Source organism: Anoplophora glabripennis, unplaced genomic scaffold, assembly GCF_000390285.2.
Source record: "Anoplophora glabripennis isolate ALB-LARVAE unplaced genomic scaffold, Agla_2.0 scaffold213, whole genome shotgun sequence".
In the NCBI taxonomy this organism is placed as follows: Eukaryota; Metazoa; Arthropoda; class Insecta; order Coleoptera; family Cerambycidae; genus Anoplophora; species Anoplophora glabripennis.
This window is the reverse complement of record NW_019416344.1, coordinates 552,607-574,250: the sequence shown is the minus strand read 5'-3', so window position 1 is coordinate 574,250 and position 21,644 is coordinate 552,607. Positions and strand designations below refer to the sequence as shown.

The 21,644-nt window shown below is 32.0% G+C and overlaps 2 protein-coding genes across 5 annotated transcripts in view; one reads left to right on the top strand and one right to left on the bottom strand.

Annotated features, from left to right (window-relative positions):
* Positions 1-14,341, top strand: part of LOC108907876 (centrosomin) — an 82,884-nt gene extending 68,543 nt beyond the window's left edge. For all 4 annotated transcript variants that reach the window (XM_018711702.1, XM_018711704.1, XM_018711701.1 and 1 more), the window contains 3 exons: positions 7,450-7,536; positions 7,612-10,483; positions 13,717-14,341. In XM_018711702.1, coding sequence (XP_018567218.1) covers positions 7,450-7,536; positions 7,612-10,483; positions 13,717-13,961 — 3,204 coding nt within the window. In that variant the 3' untranslated portion in view covers positions 13,962-14,341. The remainder of the gene's footprint in view (positions 1-7,449; positions 7,537-7,611; positions 10,484-13,716) is intronic.
* Positions 14,342-19,038: 4,697 nt separating this feature from the next.
* LOC108907866 (ankyrin-1-like) lies at positions 19,039-21,146 on the bottom strand. The gene is made up of 3 exons (XM_018711689.1): positions 20,888-21,146; positions 19,827-20,036; positions 19,039-19,627 (listed from the first exon to the last, which is right to left on the bottom strand). Exons 1-3 carry the CDS (start codon positions 21,144-21,146, stop codon positions 19,068-19,070), a joined length of 1,029 nt encoding a protein of 342 aa, XP_018567205.1. The 3' UTR covers positions 19,039-19,067.
* Between the last annotated feature and the right edge of the window lie 498 nt (positions 21,147-21,644).

The window sequence follows — 21,644 nt, the reverse complement described above, 5'->3', positions numbered from 1 at the left end:
ACGCTGTCTCGGCCATCACGAAATCTCCCGAACCATAGGAAAACAGTTGGACATGATACACACTCGTCACGAGAGCTGGGCAAAATACTTTCAAAATATATTTAAAATACAAATTACAAAATTTAAAATACTTAAAAACAAAATACTTCTTTGGCAAAGTATTTTAAATATAAATTACTTAATATTTGTTTTTTGTAGGTATTTTGGGTATTTTAAATACTTCGATTAATTTAAATAGTCAAGACTATTTAAATTACTTTTAGAAGATATTAAATACTTTTTTAAAATACAAAATACTTTATTAAAGTATTTGAAATACAAAATATTTTTGGGGTTATAACAAAAGTATTTTAATTACAAAATACAAAATACTATTTTATATATTTAAAATATTATTTGTTTTTTTTTTTTGTCAAAATACTCCCAGCTCTGCTCCTAACCATATGCCGACTGCTTTAAAATAGAACTTAATTGCTGTATGCTGTTGACTGTGTGTTTCCATGACATCTACCAAAAACTCACTACATGCAAAACATTGTAACTTTTTAGTAGATACTCGTACATTGATGAAATTTTATCTCTTGGAAGGCCGAAGTTCCGATATCCGCACATAGATACCTTCACACACTTCGCCACAGTAAAACCAGTCTTAAAACTTAATAACCGAACTGTGTAGCAAAAATAAATTCAATGACAGAGTGTCTGAAAACACCTTGTTTTTGAAATACTGGTCGAAATTAATAAAAAAATAAGTATTTAAGAATTTTTAAAATACTCAGTAGGGTTGAAATTCTAAGATTCTCGTTATGGGTGCTTTCCCGTATCTTTGCCTGATATAATTTTACATCAATCTTCGTCAAACATTGTTCAAAATATTTCAGGTATTTATGATGGTTTTTATAAACTTAAACGTTCTGTAACTTTCAAACGATGCAACTTTGGACTAAATATATATGGCCCTACTATCATATTTGGCTACCGGTTAAGTTGAAGTAAAGGCTGACTGCTATAGGCTGTATTGAAGGCTATATTGTAGACCCTCAGTATCCAGGGGGCATTGCCTTCGGCGCCCTTAGATCTGACCAATTCCACATTTATTGTTAGTACTTATTATATTTATTACTTTTACTACTGTGTTATAATAATCTAATTAACAAATTGCCTATTTTTGAGGAGCACTTGCTTAAATCTGAGGGCTTTGACTGCACTGCTTCCTTACCGGGGACGACCCAACACTAAAACTGGGTAATGCCAACAATTAGATGGACCTTTTTGTCCTGTATATCTTATGTTTGGTAACATTTATGCTCCTTCATTTAAATACATCTTGTAGAAAATGAAACGTTTTCAGAAATTTTAGATTGTCTCAATATGTCTCGGTGATAATTATTACTAGCTACCAGTGGAGGAGAAATGGGTAGGCGATTCAATTATTTCCACAAGTAAAGTATTACGGCCCTGCATACATCTTATCTCGGACAAAAATTGTCTGTCGAGTTTTTCTTGAATTTGCTACTATTTCATGGCAAATTCAGTTTATTTAAGTTCACCTCATAACTTACACACACTTGTTAATGGGAAATATTCTAAGTATGTTGCTGTTAAACTAATAAATTTAGTTTATTACCCTCAATTGTGAATTTGGATGGTTGTGGTGGACCTGTGAGGTGGGAGGCGAGTTGACAGTATTTAACCCTCATGGATTGTTTTAAGTTAAAATCACACAAAAGTATACGAATCACCAGTCAACATCAGTCAAAATTTAAATGAATGAATACAGACACGACAACAAATGAGCTCAAAGAATTTGTAGTTTTTGTTAGAATTTGCCTCTACAATTTCGTATTCACATGCGTAGTTAATATAAGTAATCCAGATACGTATTAGGTAATTGCATACGAATGTTTCAGTGACTTAATTAACCATTTTTATTTTTTTCACTTTTTGTTTAACTGCACCCCATGTGAAATAGTCCGAAGGGGTTAAATCTGGCGAACGTGCTGGCCATGCTGCAGGCTCACCATGACCATGACTCCCGGTATAAAGAATATCTATCTAATCACGCCCTAAGACCTCTAGGCTATTCATATGTGTGTTTAGGGGGACATTTTCTAAAAAGCTGTGCAGATCATTTTCAAGAAATTCAATAAATATTTCTGCACTTAAAAGATGAGGGAGGAAGTAGGGACCAATTAATTACAGTGTCATAAAACACACCTAACCACAAGTTTCACTGGTAGTCATGCTGGAAAATATGTTCTTGCACTGTTTTCTTAAACAAACTGAATTTACCGCAAAATGGTAGTAAATAATATGACAAAAACCCAAGAGACTTTATTTGTCAAATTAATTAAACTGCATACCCATATTGAGAGAAACTATCTAATCATGTCACACCAAGTTTTACTCAATTATCACTATTCGCTGTCAAGATATTAAAAAGTATAATTTTTTTTTGGAAATCTTAACATCTGTATCTCGAAGCGTTTATGGCCCTATATTTATACAGGGTGTTTGGTAAGTCAATGCATTCCTTGCAGGAGGTTATAATACAAGCGATTTGTGATATATTTCCTTAATATACCATATTCCGATAACGCTTAGTTTCTGATCTACAGGGTGTTAAAGTTTTAATAAAAAAATGCAAATGTGTAAATATTGCGGAAACCGCTCAGAATATTTCAATGAAGTTTTACAGGCTTTGACAGTTAACAACAATACATGTTTTACAATAAAAATATTGTTTTCAGTTTCACCAGTGGCGTGCGCACAGGCATGTCTCTAGATATTGTTAAAGAAAAAAAATTATACACCACTGATTTTTCTTAAAATAAGAATTATTTTTCAATTTCTTGTTCAATTTGGAAGAGAAAAGTATATTGACTGTTTTTTTTTATGACACACCGTTTTCATGTAAAAAAAATAAAATCGATTTATTGCATGGCGTAATTCAGTTTCAATAATTTGAAAAATAGCAAAAATTATGCACTTAACTGCTTCACACTCAAACACTCAAAGTGACAGCTATTATTAATTTTGTCAAACAATAACAAAAACAAGTGCACAGGCACAGCCAACATGCTAATTTCTGTTTATATAGTGAATAGTGAATCTAAAAACTGATAAAATGTTTTTAGACTGATGTTAACTGCGAGAAATAATAATTTTTTGTAATAAAATTGGTACAAAAAAAAGTCGAGTGCATAATTCTGCTATTTTAATTTTTTTACTTGAAAACGGTGCGTCATAAGAAAAATAGTCAAGATACCTTTTCTCTTCCAAATTGAACAAATAATTGAAAAATAATTTTTATTTTAAGAAAGATCAGTTATCGTAAAACATGTATTGTTGTTAATTGTCAAAGTTTGTAAAATTTCATTAAAATATTCTGAGCGGTCTCTGCAATATTTATAAATTTGCATTTTTTTTTATAAAAACTATCTGTAGATCAGATATATCACAAATCACTTGTACTATAATCTCCTGCAAGGAATGCATCGACTTACCAAACACCCTGTATACAGTTTTTTACTTATTTTTGACCTGAGGAACATGTCTTCAAAGTCTGTCGACTTAATCTAGAAACACCCTGTATATATGGGTGGTTCATGAAGGAAATATTGTTATTCCATTTATTCGCAAAGTTAAAAGAAATATGTACTTTAAAGCTTTGTTAGTATTTAAATATAAAATCTACTTTTATCCCATAGTCCTGAATTATCTATAAAAATGGCAGATACATGATGGTTTAAATTAAGGTGGCATTATTGCTTACTTTAATATCATTGGATTGATTGGAAAGTTAATTAAATTTACAAAAGTTCCCTTTTTGATTGAAACGTACTAAATAAAAAAAAATGATCTATTAAATATAAATAGTTGATAAAGTTCTTTTTAGAACTTTATAAAAATCAGAGCAATTTTATTTTTAGTCCCTACTATTAGCGACGCTTACAATTTGCTTCAGTAATTACACGACAGAACTTTTAAATAAACACGACACAACGATAAGATACAATATGTCTGTCACAGTTATCCCTCCCACACAAACAGTTATTGTCACCTCTTTGAGAATCCACGATCTGGCTATTCCTGAATGTGTAAATTATATTCATATTTGGGTGGTTCATTAAAAAAAAAAAAAGAATTAAAAACTGTCTCGGTACTTTAAAGCTTTGACAGCATGCAGATATAAGTGATTAAAAAACCTATCTTCATTGAAGATTTCTAAATTATAACCCTTATAAAAAAAGTAACAATGTTATGTAAAGTGTCTTTAAAATTTACATTTCCTTTGAACCGGTTTTCGATCATTAGAAATATGTTTTTATGTTATCTAAAATAATAGAATGCAATTATTTACCAATATTTTGTGTATTTATTCTCGTGTGGCAACTATTTCTTCTTTGTCAACACTTCTTTTTTTCTAAAAATAAAATACTATTCCTGTATTTGTGTTTCATCCATCTATTTTCACAGTATATTACAGAAATCATAATTCCTATAAATATGACATTTTAAAATATACAACTATATCTATCAGGTTTGACCTATTTTGCTTACAAAATAACTTGTGTTACACACCGTCTCTCTCTTCCTTTAAACAAAATTCCTCAATTTTTACACCAACAATTTGGGGTGATAGACCTATTAAAGCTTCCGCTTTGAATAAAGATGAACATATCGTATTTAAATGTGTTGAAGTGAATAAGGAAAGGAAAATGTTATTTTAGAGTATATATATGTTTACATGTGACTGATATATTTTTAGCTTAGCCTCTAGCATAGTTCAGTCAGACTTTGCTGTTGCACTGCTTCACAACTTTGTGTTCTTATTCTTGTGCCAGATTAAGCAGAGAATTCCTCAAATTAAAAATGTATTTTATTTAAATTATGTTTTCATCTTGCATATGTTCCTTCAAAAAGGTAAAACCAGTTTGTTTAATTTTTATTATTCCAGTATCTTCAATCTTTGTACCCATTTAAGAAGCATTATCGTATTTATAGAATAAAAGTAATCTGCATAACATGTACATACAAATGTATTAAAAATTTTAAGCATCTTACAAATAAGGATTAAATATTACGAAAAGTAGGTTAGTCTAACCGATCCTAAGAAAACTAATGGCTTGGTTGCTGCTTTAACTCCTAAAATTTGCATTATAATTATTTTTTTTTGAGTTAACATTTATTAGAACAGTGGCGGTTGGTAAAAATTAATGTGGTCATGTTTTGATAATGAAACGTGGGACCCATAACAATTTTTAAGAGATGATTTCTATAAAGAACTTTAATATCGAAAACCTTTCAAACAAAATTTGTGAAATAAAAATAGGTGCAGTCTCCCCTGAGATCTCAAAGAAGGTTTTAAGAAAAATGAAAATTTTGTGAAAAATAAGAAAACACCTGTTTCATATATCAGTTGATTATAAAAAAATTTATTTTAAGTTTCTATTTGTTTCTAAGCCCAGAAATCATTTCTTGAAAAGCGGTATGTGTCCCACACTTCATTACCAAAATATGACCACTTTAATTTTCAGCAACTGCCATTTTTTTAGAATTAATTTTCCATAGGTCACATTCTTCTTTATTACCAGTGTTACTAATTTAGGTGTTACATTAAATGGTGTGATAATATGCTATTAGTTATTAAAAATGTGATGTATGTATTACGTTGTTTTATAGCACTTTAATATTGATGAATAACCAGGATTTATAATTTATAGATTTGTTAAAAATGTGTTTATTTCCCTTTCATATAAAATAATTTAGAGAATCATTAATCTTGGCTAATTTTTTAAATTATTTAACCGCTTTTTGTGTAAGCTGGAGTGTGTTGCAAATTAACCTAATGTTTAGTGTACATAAAATTTAAGATATTATGAGTGGCAGCAAAACTGGACTGGCACGAAAACCATCGCAAAATTTGTAATAATCTTCCTTAATAATGGGATGTTGAATAAGTTCTCTCTGTTTTTCCATAAAAACTATTGCTTTATGTAAAAAAAATTAGTAAAAACATATTACTGACTGTATTGTTCATCGTTAGCCACTATTTTTTCCCACCTTTCCATTTTATTTCCAAGTCGGAAAAATGATGTCTTTTGAGACTATCCAAGAGTTGACCCATTTTTTGGCATCCTCATAAGAATGGAAGTGCTGCTCAGCCATGCCATATGCCATCGATCGGAACAAGTGATAATCGGAAGGAGAAATATCTAGTGAATATGGTGGGTGGGGGTAGGATTTGTCATTTAAGCACTTTCAAATAGGTTTTTACTGGTATTGCAACACATGGCCTAGCGTTCCTATGCTGCAAAATCATTTGTCGTGTCTCTGCTCGTACAGCGGCCTTTTTTCCTTCAATGTTCGGCTCAAACGCTTCAATTTAGTCGATAGTGATCTCCCGTGATATTTTCATTCAGTTTGAGTAGCTCATAATAAACTACACCTCGCTCATCCCACCAAATACAGAGTAGAAGCTTGGAACCATGGGTATTTGGCATTGCCGATAATGTTGACGTATGTCCGGGCTTGCCTCACGATTTTCTATGTTTAGGATTATAATAGGATATCCATTTTTCCAGTTCGATACGATGCAAAAAAACCTTTCTGAAGCAGCTGTTCACACATGCAAAGACACCGTTCGATGTCTCTCGTCTTCAGCTCATACGGCACCCAATGCCCTTGCTATTGAATCATTCTTAATGCTTTAAAACATTTCATAACTGTTGTATGATCAACTCCTTATTATTCTGCAGGTTCAGTTAGCATCTGACATGAGTTTTCATGAAGTAATGCCTCCAGTTTCAGTGCGCCGGAGCGTTCTTTATCTTCAACATCAAAATAATTATTTTTGAAGTATCTAAACTAAATCATTCTTTGTATGATGTTTCTGATAGAGCATGGTCGCTATAAGTTTCAACAAGAATTCTGTCTGCTCCGCCAGCTGCACATTTCTTTTGAATAAAGTAGTGCAGTAAAATTCCCCACAAATACTCTTTTTTTTGGCATGAAATCCAACATGTTTAACAATATGAAATGAAAGTAGTTTATACTTCTGCGAAATAACATACACTGAATTTCAAGCTTGTTTATAGTACTTCTTTATAGATGTGTTACCATCTTAAACTACATGCTTGCAGTTTTGGTAACGCCATTTGTTGGAAAACAGCGGGAACTTTCTCAACGTCCCATTAATAGGCAACTTCACAGATTTTTATAAAAGTCTATTGTAATGTTGATTTTACATGTAATAAAAGATGCAAATTTTGTATTGGTTTTTTATTTTAAAGTTTGTCTGATAGATTAGATGGAGGAGTCAATATTTGTCATGATTCATTTGTAAATTTATCATTTTCTTTGAAATTTCATGTAGACGGTGTTATTAGAAGACTCCTTCATTATGCTTTGTCAACGTTTTAATTGTCCTTATGTTCCTGTTGATAGAACTCAATGGAGGAATCACATCTTGAAGATCTTGAAATTGCAGAGCATTACAAGGCTCTTACCGTCGAATTGGAAGCCAAAATTGAGGTAATTACTAAGAGATATTCATATTTATAAAGGTACACATTTTTTAAGTCTATAAAAATCCGTATAAATTTTTAGATACTGGTAGCGACTCTAAATGAAAAAGATGTCCAAATGCAAAAAATTCGCCAGCAGTATGAAGAAATACTGACCAGTTTGGAAGACAAGGAAAACAGAATAGTCGACTTGGAATTTGAATTATTATCAGTACAGAAAGATAACACTAATAATAACAGTGACAAAGTACTACTTGAAAAGGGAGATAGTGGTTCCGAGAAACATAGCAGTTTTTACAGACACGAAATTGAAGAGAAAGACAAAGAGATAGAAAAGCTCAGTGTGGAACTGAAAAAATGCACGTGCTATCTTCAGGAGATCGTCAATAAAGAGTTGTGGGATAAAAACAAGGAAATTGAAAAGTTACACAATAAACAAGCTAATTCATCAGAGGTGTTGAAGCTGAGAAAAGATTTATCAGAGAAAGAGATACAGCTGAAGCTTCTGAAGGAGAAAATATCTGAATTGGGTTTGGATGTTAACATTCCTACAGAGGAATCATTTGATGGCAAAGACTTATCTTCTCCCTCGAAAAACATTCAACATATCAGAACGCTTCAGGAGCAGTTGAAGCTGTGCAAAGAAGAAAGAAATTATTTTAAAGAAAAATCTGAAGAACTGTATGTTCAAACTGAGGTGATTGAAAAATTACATGCTCAAAATCAGGAGTTGAAGACCGACATCGAGAAGTGTGAAAAACTTAGGCAGGAATCCAATGAAGTCTGTTCAATATTAAGCGGTCGTCTTGAGGAATTAGCGATCTTTTTGGATTCATTACTTAAACAGAAGTCTGTACTTGGATTCCTAGGATTGCAGAAGAACCGGAGACTACGTGAAATTATCGACAACAGTTTAGATTTATCCAGGTCCTTTACTATGAGTATGATGATCAATCCTGACCAAAGTCTGGCCCAATTGTCAAATATAACCACACTGTTGAATGGGTCTGTTTTCAACGACTTAACACTGGACCATCTACCTCAGGAAGAAGATGAGCCTCAAGCAGTTCTTAGCATTATACCTGCCAATGTAACTTTAACATATCAAAGCCACTTATACAAACAGAATAAAAACTCAGGGCCAAACAATGAACAAGTAATATCGGCCTTGAGGGAACAAATTATTAATCTAAAATCTGAACTGCAATTGAGAGACAATGAATTAAATAGATTAAACATTTTGAATAACAGAGAGGTCAGTGATAAAACTACTGAAACTGACGATGATGAAACATACAACAAATATATTGGTTTTAAGGATGTTTCCAAACTATTTACAACACCGAACAAATGTAATACAACCTCTACAACTCTTAAGTATCAAAGTGAATGTCAGTCTGAATCGGAAGCTTGGTCAGAGCCCGACAGAGTTGTTTCTCGTGCTAGAATAGGACTAAGTCATACTTTACCTATAACCATAAGGCAAACTAAGGAAGATATAAATGAATCGACTGAAGAAGAATCTGGCAGCAGTTGTACACCAACAAAAAAGAATTGGCCAGAAAAGCGCCAGGTTGTCGTTGAACTCCACCAACGAATTTATGAATTGGAAGATAAGTTGAAAACAAAAACTGCAGAACTTCTGAATACACAAACAAAATTTCTTGAAAGCAATAATGCTAACAAAAGAAATCTAGAGGATTTGGAACAGAAGCTTGCTGAAACAGAAAATAAACTGCTAGAAGCGCAGACAAGTAGAAATGAAGCCGAGAATCAAATTAAGCACCTTCAACAAACTATTGAAGAATTAAGTAAAGCTAAACGAAACTTAGAAGAATCTGCCGCTACAAAAGATAAAGAAACACAGAATAAGATAAATCAACTTGAAGTAGAAAGGGAGGAAGCTTCTAGAATGGCTCAAGATTACGAAAAGGAAGTTGCGAATGCCAGAAATGTAATAAAGTCTGCAGAATCTAAATTGAAACAGATGCAACAAGAGATGTGCCAGCTTGAGGGAAACTTAAGAGCAGAGTACGAGCAACTTGCGATTATTAAACTTAAAGATGCCGAAGAACAGTTCTCTAAGAAGCTGAAGGAGGTGGAAGAAAAAGCAGAAAGAAAACTAGATCAAATAGTAGAGGAATATTCGAAAGACTTCATAAGAAAAATTGAGGTAGAGAAAAAACTTCTCGAGGTCGAAAAGTTGGTCGTGGAATTAGATGATGTGAAAAGAATTGTTAAATCGTACGAAGAGACAATTGAATGCTACAAAGAGAAAGAGAATGAAATAAGAAACCGTACACATGAATATCAGGACAAAATCAATTCGTTACGCAAAGATCTAGATAATACAACTCTCCAGTACTCTGAAGCAGTCTTGGAGAAAACCAAATTAGCCAACGAGAAAACTTTACTTGAACAAGAACTAAGTAAATTCAATATGAAAGAATCAGAAATGAAACAACAGTTTAGTGATATTCAAACGGAATTTACTAATGTCAATGAAAACTATCAGCAACAAATATCGATGCTTCAAAAACAAAAATCCAAACTTGAAATGAAAATAAGTGAGTTGGAATCCATGAATGCGGAATTACACAATAGGTTGGTGAGATTCCAAGCTGGTCGTGGTGATTTCAACGTAACTGTGCCTATGATTGGGAACAAACATATACACGTAGTGCCCTTTAAAAGACAATTTTCTGATCAAAACTACAGTTCTGAAGAAAATATCAGTTTTAACCGTCCCTTAATGCAAGATCATCAGCCGGTGGATATGGAAAGACATGAAGCTAATTCTTCACCAGACTTAGGTATCGAGAGTGATCACGGAAGATTTTCCAGTTTGGAGACAGCCGCTAATATCCCAAGGCCTCTGCTGCAGACCATTGAGCTGACGGAGTCTATGAGCAACCTGCTGGATGGAGAAAATCAAGTAGACAATGTTACCTGTGGTAAGTGTGTCAGTCTTATATACAGGGTGTCTCATAATTAGTGTCCAATAATTTATCACTTGATTCTATTGCCAAAAATAAGAATGTTTTTTCATATAAACATGGGTAGAAAAATGCTTCCTAAGGGAGCTACGCCCCCCTAAATGGGGTCTCATTAAATTCATTTTTTTTTTCAATATTTCCGAAATGGGTTGAAGGAAAATTATGAATTTTGACATCGTGAATGCTCATTAAAATTCAAAATAGATCATCACAAAATTTTTTGAAAATTTGAGTCGGGCGTCTCAACTGGGGGGGTCGTCGGCTAAAATTTGTCCCAATTTTTTTGCTTGTCGAAATTTTCAATTTCAGATGCCAATACATATATGATAGACCCTCATTTCTTCTACAAAAATAGGTACTCTTTATTTCTTTCGATAAAATACTACATTTCCGAGAAAAACGGATCTAAGCATTTCATTACATACATTAATAAAATTCAAAAAAATTTTCTTGAATAGCTAAAACGGGTACATGTATAGTTTTTTCGAAGATAATTGAAGAACCAATATCTTCAAGGTATGTACCAGGCTCGGTCGCTAAGCAGCAACTCGACATTAAAATATTTGAAAAACTTGTTCCCACATTTATATAGCCATACCTATATACAGATTTGGTCGAACGAAAAGTGTAGGTGGTAGAAATGTATACGCTCAGTTGAAGAATGAGCGTGCGGGCAAAGAGCAATGCGCACTGTTTCTCTGGTCCACTGCGTTGTCAAAATTCAGTTGTCGACTAGTCGCCTAGCAGTGCAGTGCGGGAATGCGGAATTTGGTGTGATTCAGATAATTTTAATTTATTATAGGCACCCTTCTATTAATCATTCATATTACAATTGGGAAAGGGAAAAATAAGAGGGATATTTGGTTTACTAATATTATTACAACACGGCATTTTGGAGACCTTTTGAAAACGAAATTTATCATCCATATAATAAAATTTTTGAAGACATAAATAATTAAAATATGTTGTTGGTCAAATGAACATATAATAGAAATTTTCTACACATTATATACAAGTTATTATGATTTTCTACTTTTAGCAGAAAACTTTTTTAGGGACGCCCGTTATAAAATTTGCCCCAAATTTGTCGCTGTTTTCAAATTTAAACGGTAAAATTTGACATCTAAGTTTTCTATTAAAAATGGTAATGTTTTATATCGAAAAAGTAATCCGTTTTGGAGAAAAATCGGTTTAAATATGTCATAACACTTTCCAAAGTGTGCTTTTTTAAGTCACACTTAAATCCGATTTTCTCAGAAATGGAGCATTTTATAGAAAGAAATAAGAGTACCTTTTTTGTAGAGAAAATGAAGGTCTAGGTTGACCTCTGAATTCGAAAATTTCGACAAGCAAAAAATTGGGGCAAATTTTAGCCGGCCCCCCCCCAATTGAGACACCCCTGATCAAAATTTATGAAAAATATGATCTATTTCAACTTTTAATGAGTGTTTATGGTGTCAAAATTCATTCAACCCACTGCGGATATATTAAAAAAAGAATTTTTTGAGGTCCCATTTAGGGGTGGCGTAGCTCTCTTAGGAAGCATTTCTCGACCCATGTTTATATGAAAAAATATTCTTATTTTTGGCAATAGAATCAAGTGGTAAATTATTGGACATTAATTATAAGACACCCTATGCATATTATCATTTTTAGAATAAATTTTTGTATACAGTGTTCCAAAATTGTAACTTATTCTCCCTTCTTCATGGATTAAATACTTTGAAAACTGAAAAATTTAATACGATTTTTCTAAATGCACAACTAATTTATTATTCAAACCATCTCTTGAGCAATTGTTGCATCGTTGGCTACTTTCAAGTTACTCTTAATTAAAACATGAGAAACGCCACTTGCCCAGAAGATTTAAATTACTAGGACTGTGAATTAATTTTGAGGGATTTTTTTGTAAATTCGAGGCTTTATTGTGAAAATTTGAATACATTATTATTTCTCAAAGTATTGTCCATCGCAAGCCACTACTTTTTCCCATCTTTCTGGCAGCATACAGATTGCGAGTCGAAAGAACAACTCGTCTTTTTTGATGCTACCCATCAATTGATCCCATTTTTCATATCTTCATAAGATTGGAAGCGCTGCTTAGCAGGCCGTATTCCATGGATCGGAACAAGTAGTAATCCGATGGAGCAATATCTTATGAATATGGTGGGTGGGGTAAAACATCCCATTTCAGTGTTTTTAAGTATTTTTTGACCATAAGTAATATGTGGTCCGAGCATAATGATGAAAAATTACGTTACCATGCCTTTGCTCGAATTGCAGCCATTTTTCCTTCATTATACGGTAGCGTTCACCAGTGATAATTTAATTTGGTTGCAGTAGCTCATAGTACACAACACTAAGCTAGTCCCACCAAATACAGAGCATGAGCTTCAAACCATGAATATCGGTCTTGCCGTTAATGTTGATGCTTGACCAGGCAAACCCCAAGATTTCTACGGTTAGGATTATCATTGTGTATCCAATTTTCATGACAATACGATGCACAAAATCCTTTCTATTTAATAATTTTTTTAATACTTTTAACTGTTTTCAGGATTTTAATAGTCGAAAATAAAGTGATCCCGTAATTCTCAACCATGATATATGCAAAATGGATGGAGTTAAAGAAGTGCTTCTTTGAAATCTTTTCTTCAAAATTAATGTATCTAAGGTGCATGAATTAAGTTTATTTGACAATTTGGAAGCTTTATTGATATGCGAATTTGTAGCTACTCTGTAAAAATATTTGTATGTATGTCTATTGTAAATTTGATTCATTCCGTAGAATAATTAGATACGTTCATTTTAAAGGAAAAAGTTCAAACAGATATTTCCCTAGCTCCATCCCTTTCTCGTATATCGTAGCTGAGTTTGTCAGGAAACTGATTTTCAGTTGTTAATATCTCAAAGTCTAAATCACGCTAAAAAAAAGGTCCAGTCCAAAAATTCTTTCCAGTGGCGTTGAAACAGGAGTACATTCTTGAAAAAATAAAAATTATAAGTACTCCCAGAAAATTTTAGAGGGCTGTCCCTGGTTCTTAATGAACTAACACTGTATATAAGAAAGTAACTTGATAGTTTTTGAGAAATTTTTCTTATTGGGAATAAAAGTAGAAATAATAAATTTTCATTTCCTATCCTGTGAATATTTTAAAAAAATGTGTAAGTAGCTATCTTTCATTTTGCAGGAAGTGAACATTGTTGTCAGAAAACTCTGGAAATAGCTCGTGAAAACGGAGAACTCAAAAGGAAGTTATTGCGAATGAGGAGAGCTTTAGAAGAGACTGCAAACCAGCTGAATTTAGCCAATCAACGAAAGAAGCAAGTGGAAAAGACAATTTGCAAACAAATCCATAAAACCAGTCAGGTGTTGCGCAAAGCCAAAGCTAATTTGGATTCGGGTTCAGAAAGTGATGTGCTAAATAAAATGTAAACATTATACGTCTGTTTTTAGGTCGTTAAAATTGACCAAGAATATCCTGCCATTTTTAACTTATATCATATTTTTTTCAGCCTTCCTTTGTTTTTCATATTTTTATTTATACATTTAAATTTAAGTTTTAAACATCCCCAGTAATACTTGTGTATTATTATTACTATAATAAAAGTTTATTTTTTTATATGACTGGAATGTGATATTTCCTGTGTCTTCTGTGCCAACTGCGTACAAATATTTTAATTTCCTTGTTGAAAATTACTTAAGACAAATGTATATTCTAAGGGTAGTGTGTTATAGTTATTCGTTCTACGAATTTTGAACAGTATTTTGTGATGAAATGTGTATATTTTTGACATTTATGTATATATTTGAGGTTCACAAATTATATCTTTTTGATTTTTGTATTAATCGAGTGTTATTTTCCCTCTTTGTTTCTTCCAGTCCAACTCGAATGCTGTTTTTTCCAATAATTTCACCCTGTTGAAATTAAAATTGCTTTTAACATTAAATATGCACGCATAAGCAATCAGTTTTTTTAAAGTTGTTTTTGAGAAGAGATAGAAAAAGAACTAATGACATTCTTGAGCTTGATTTCTAAGGGGGAACATCTGAGTAGACAGTGAAAAAAATCGATGAATTTTAGGAATTATCTCAAAAACTATCTGTTTGATTCTATACAGGTTTGTTTTATTTGAAAATATACACGTTGAGGTATGCTGATAAATTTCTTACGACTGTTGCTGTCATGGTCAGCGTAAAAATGTACCTCGCTTGCGTGGTCTACGGTTCCCAAGATTACATGCAGTCGGTTGATCTGATACAAAAATTTCAAAATGATTCTCAAAATGTAACATGCATGTAGGATTAAAAAAAAATGATATGGCGGCCGATTGAATTTTACATTCATTTTTCAACCTTAAATTTCGACTTTTTTAGCTTGCTAAAAAAATAATTAAGTGAAAAAAATCCTACGTTCCGAAGTAGAAAACCTGTTCGAAAATACTGTGTCAAATTTTGGAAGCAATCGGTCAAGTCGGTTTCCAAATATTTTGGAAACTGTCTGAATAGTAAGTTTTGAGATTATCGTGTTTGCAGTTTGGCAAAGAATTGACACTCTTGGGAACTTGATCACTCGTTAGCTTCTTGGTAAATTGCTCATCACTTTTACAGTTCTCGGAATTTCAAAATAACATTTACGCACGATATTCTTCATATTCCAAACTTGGAGTTTTTTTAGAAACCTTTTTTTTATTATACTTAATCTGCGATTCCTGAACCATAGAGTAGGTCCTTCGCAGCACTGGCAGCATCTTCTGCAGCAATCCATGAGTGCCTTCGTTGTATTCTCCCTTCACGTGTCGCGTTGTGACTTTTGACTTTGATGGTATGCACCTGTTCCACCTCTTTGATCTCGTAAAGCCGATCAGCATTTCTTCCTACCTTTTCTGCTATCTATTTCTCTATAAAATTTAAAAAAAATCCTACGTTCCGAAGTAGAAACCCTGCTCGAAAATATATGTCAAATTTTGGAAGCAATCGGTCAAGCCGTTTTCCGAATATTTTGGAAACTGTCTATTTTGAGTTTATCATGATTGAAGTTTGGTAAAGAAGTGACACTCTTGGGAACTTGGTCGCTCGTCAGGTTCTCGGTAAATCGTCCATAACTTTTACAGTTCTAGGAATATCGAGATAAAATTTACACACGATATTCTTCATATTCCAAACTTGGAGAAATTTTATCAGAAACCTTTTTTTTACTATACTGTTAACCTGCGATTCCTGGATCATAGAGTAGGCCCTTTGCAGCACTGGCAGCATCTTCTGCAGTGATCTCTAACTGCCTTTGCTGAATTCTCCCTTTACGTGTCGCGTTGTGAGTTTTGACTTTGACGGTATGCACCTGTTCCACCTCTTTGATCTCGTAAAGCCGATCAGCATTTCCTCCTACCTTTTCTGCTATCTATTTCTCTATAATATTTAAAAAAAATCCTACGTTCTGAAGTAGAAACCCTGTTTGAAAATATGTGTCAAATTTTGGAAGCAATCGGTTGAGCCGCTTTCCGAATATTTTGGAAACTGTCTGTTTTGAGATTATTGTGTTTGAAGTTTGGTAAAGAATTGACGCTCTTGGGAACTTGGTCGCTCATCAGGTTCTCGGTAAATCGTCCATAACTTTTACAGTTCTTGGAATATCAAAATAACATTTTCTCACAATATTCTTCATATATTACCATATATTAAAACGATATCCATCGACTCCGAGTTGCTATACATGCAAGCCATTTATGACACTAACTACTAGAAAACTATTGTAAACACTATCACAACGACGATTGTAAAATCGGATTTCTGTATTCGGAGTCGCTGAGGCCACGTGCTCTCTATGCGTATTGCGAATGACGCTGAGACTACAGTTGTCTAGCGATGTAATGCTTGAAAGTACTACAATTTCAATAATTTTTTTCTCGGAAACTACAGAGTTACCCATTTGAAAGCGGGCCACCCTCATAACATTTTTATTTATGGAGCGATTTTGACGAAATTTTTTTTTAAATGTAGAGGGGGGGAAAAGTGTATTTTGGGACCAAGCGCCGTCCAGTTCTTTTTTAAACTAAGGCCTACTAGATCACATTCAGAGGTTGAAAAATCCAGAATCCATATTAGCGATTTTTTAAAAAAAAACCGCCGAACCCAACGGAATCCACCGCCCCCGAAAAGGAACCGGAACAAAATTCATGAAAAAATATTCAACATTAACGATTCTGCGGCTAAATTGCTGTCAAATTGTTTATTATACATAAAGAAACTTTTTATCTAGTAACCCATGCGATAATAAATCAATCACAGCAAATATTTAATAACACGTTTAATAGACATCATTATACCAAAATACAATGAAACAGACAGAAAAATGAACGAGAAATTAACATATAATTTACAAAAAATACAATAAAATAAAATTAACACACATGAATTAAATTAAATTCTGGAATTTTCAACTAAATCTTCATTTAATTGAATGCATTTATTGTATTGTTTTTGAATGTGTGCCATAACATTAGACAATTGATGTGTTGTAATTTCAGTGCAATTAAATTAAATTCTGGATTTTTTAACTAAATCTCCATTTAATTGAATGAATATTTTTGTAAATGTTGCCTCTCCTAGATTTTTTTTATGGGGGTTCATTAAAGAAAAACTTTACTACACTCGTCCAATGAATGCAGAAGAACTGCGCGAAAGAAGAAGATAGGCATGCACTGAAATTACAACACATCAATTGTCTAATGTTACGGCACACATTCAAAAACAATACAATAAATGCATTCAATTAAATGAAGATTTAGTTGAAAATTCCAGAATTTAATTTAATTCATGTGTGTTAATTTTATTTTATTGTATTTTTTGTAAATTATATGTTAATTTCTCGTTCATTTTTCTGTCTGTTTCATTGTATTTTGGTATAATGATGTCTATCGCATGGGTTACTAGATAAAAAGTTTCTTTATGAATAATAAACAATTTGACAGAAATTTAACTGCAGAATCGTTAATGTTGAATATTTTTTCATGAAATTTGGTACAGATCCATTTCAGGGGACGCCGAATCCAGTGGCGTACGTAGATTTTTTCTAAAAATATCGCTAATATGGATTCTGGATTTTTCAGCCTCTGAATGTGATCTAGTAGGCCTTAGTTTAAAAAAGAACTGGACGGGGCTTGGCCCCAAAATACACTTTTCCCCCCTCTACATTTCAAAAAAAATTTCGTCAAAATCGCTCCATAAATAAAAATGTTATGAGGGTGGCCCGCTTTCAAATGGGTCACTCTGTATAAGGATTTCACAACAATTTTTTTTTACGATATCGACTCCATTTCTCATGCCGCATCTATTCCCAAATTTTTTTGAATAAGTTGTGAGTGTGATAAGTTGAGTCGCATTTATGTTATCTGGCAGGAATTGAGGTAAAAAATGACCTCTACACTAATATTTTGGCCTATATAGAATATTTTGCCAATATCATCTTTTTAGTAAATCTTTTAATCAGAAAACTATATGAACAAAATATATTTGTTGAAATGGATTAGAATCTAGAAAGATCACCAATAGATTCCACGGTCAAAATTAAGGAGCTTTAGTCAGCAGAGTAGTTCTTTTCTACATTATTATTAATTAAATGCTTATCTTTAAAGTTGCTTTTAAACAAATCTAGATGTTTTGGCTTCAAAGAGCATCAGATGAAATGTTTAGATAAAATTTTTAGAAAATCTGGTTATCCTTTTTAAAGTGAGTATTATGCATTGCAAACCAATATTATAAGTAAATTAATAGGGATAGGAGGGGGTAGCACAAATAAAGTAGTTTTATTGAAAAATGCTTGTTTTGGAGATAGGGTATTCAAGTTGCAAAAATTGAAACTATTCTTCGAAACTCATAAGCAATGTTTTTCTAATGCAATTTGGATCATCATCAGGTAAAATTTTATAAAAAATACAGAAAGCCAGTGGCATACAAACTTAATATTAAGTAGTTCTTTTATAAAAAAAATAAATGTTATACCATTAGCACAGAAATAATATAATTAAAATGTTCAATGGTTTTTCTGTAGAAAAACTAGATGTCAAATGAATTAGTTCAGAGAAAATTATTGCATTATACGCTAAATCAAACATCATCTTATTGCCAAATTTCAAGCTGTATCGATTATTTTTACGATTTAAACTAAATTAGGTACCTCTTCAAATCTCAGTGTCGATGAGGTAGGGTTCTTATATAAGATTTACATCTTTAAAAACTTGGATTTTTAATTGGATATTTAATATTCAAATCATTTACAAAATTTATAATAAATAATTTGAAAGATATCTCTTGAAAATTAATATTAATAAATTAAAAAAATTATACAATTATTTCTTCACTATTAGCTAACCAAAATTACTATTAAACAAAGTACCTATCTGCATTTCATATAATTTCAAAGTTTTAAAAAATTAGATTTTTCGGTAAAATACAGGTATATAAGCATTTGATTAAATCATGAAGAATTAAAATGTCATTTATTAAAGTTACCATGTAAAATTAAACATTTAAAAAACTAACTTATACACAAGGTGAGGGGTAATTCATGGTTTGAGGAATGGGAGATAAATAGACATTACTTGAATTCACCCTAACATTGAGAAAATCAGTGTCATTATAATAGTTTGGTACTGAAGTTGTACTGTACATTTGGTTGGGCGAAAATTCAGGTGGGAAGAATACTTGAGGCGGGGGTACAAAGCTTAATGGAGTAATGGGTGTCACATTTGGAGTCGTAAAATAAAAGCCGGGTGATATAGTATTGGAGGATTTTCTCATATGTGAAGGAACTAACTGGTTAGGAGATAGTTGATAAAATGTTGGTTGAGGACTGCTGATGACAATGTAAGGGGGTACAGGCATTTGAGGTTGCATATGCGGACCATTTGTTATCAAATTTGCAGGGTTGAGAAAATTTGTTTCGTTATATTTCCCTTCCAGCTTCTGGTTTCTGAATTCTGTAATTCCATTTGCAGTAAAACCAAAACAGTTTTTTAATGTGGCATTTGCCCCTTTGGAGATAAGTAGAGTGAACGCCTCACAATTTTCCATAGCAGCTGCAAACATTAATGGTGAGATACCTAAAAGAGGTATTTAAAAATTAATTTTTATTTTGTAATTACTATATTTGTTTTAATCTATTCTGTTTTACTCTATTTATTTTTTTCACAGAAAAATGTTTGTTGGATACTTTTGGTTAATTTACTAGTTAGTTCCGTCATTGTATAAGTAAATACTTATACAATGGTTCCATTTATAGTACTCAACAATTATACTAACCTGTCAGTCGTGTAGTAGCATTCAAGTCAAAACTTTGTTCAATCAAATACCTTAGAATATGTTGATCGTTGAATAAAATTGCCATAGACAGGGGCGAAAACCATTTTTGCATACTCTGTCTTGAAACGCCTCCACAGAGAAGGTGTTGCAAAATCAAATGTACTATTTCTAATTTTCCACTACTTATGCTCACTAGGAACACAGACATACCTGCAAGTGCAAAGTGTTAAAAGGCACTACAATATTTATTATTACTTGGAATCTGCATCTAAATTGCAGAAAAATTTTTCACAAATTTAATTATTTTCATTTTCAAAATTAACACACAAAGTTATTTATATTTTCACACTTGTAGTATGAGGTTTACAAAAAATAAGAAAAAAATATATTCAAATGTTATTTTATGCTTTTCTCATGCTATATTTTGGACTCTTCAAATAATTAATTGTCGAAAAGTGTAGATATAGGTAACGTATAACTTTTTTAGACGTTCTATCGCAAATAGTAAGGGAGATAGCGTGAAGGGCATGTTATAAGAATAATGTATAATAATGTGTTAATTATCTAACAACAAATAATAATAATAATGAATTATGGTATTATTATGTATTTAAAAGGAACACATATATTTTCCTCTATTCAGAAATATCTGTGCCTGATATAATTCCAAAAATATATGGTTTACTGATATTCTTCAAAGTCGTTTTAGAGTAATCGGGAGTTATTGAATATACTTACAGAAGTTAGAATGTAATTTAAATAACTTAAACGATATTATAGCAAATAATTATTTAAGTAGGTCCTACCGCCTATTTACATTTTGAACGTAAATATTTCAAGGTGTTTAATTTAAAATAATGGAATATGTTACATAACACTATTATTAGTTATTAGATAATTAGATCTGTATTCTCCTTTTATTTGTTTATTTGCTTCCAAGATTTTATGGAAAATGGGATGTTTTTTGATTCAGGTTTAAAAATATAAATGGAAACCCTGTGCACAAATTAGGTATAAATATCTTTTTCATTTAGAATTGTTTTATATATTTATAGACTTACCATATTTATTCTTCTTTGTGGCATCAGCACGGTGGTTCAATAACAACTCTACAGCATTTAAATGTCCATTTCTACAAGCCATCATCAAAGGAGTCCAACCAAGATAATTTTCAGTATCAATTTTTTGTTCACTTTCTAAATCTTTCAACAATTCTTCTTTCCCAACAGCAGCTGAGTAGTGCAGCTTGGTATTTTTGTCATCATCAATAATTGTTGGGACAACCTTTTTTACAGGAGTTGTTTCATTGTTTTCAGTCATTTTCACTTAATAAGAAATTGATAGTAATAGTCAAGATGTGTGTCAGTATGAGTCTTTGCACACACTGCTGTAAATCTAAATATCTGATCATAATTTTTTTTGCAAATTTTTTACATTTTAATAAAAAAGTTAAATTTCATTTACCATTTACTCTCCTTCATTAACTGGTTGTGGATACATTATTATTTATTACTTTATTACATCACCAATTTCAAATACGTTCAAGGCATAAAAAACTTTTGAATGGAAATAAAAATCTCGAAAATTTAAAGTAATCATACCTAATTTACACATCGTGTTCATACTATATACTAATCAATCAACGTCACCAACAGATTCTATAATGAAAGAAAACTAAGAAGAGTAATTATTCAATGATTTATTTCCGGATTGGTATTGTCATTCCAAGCTCTCTGATGTTGAAAACAGATTGATTTTTGAAATTTCAAAATCTTACTGGAGTGCGAAATATTAGTTAGAGCATTTTTTATTTGTCTA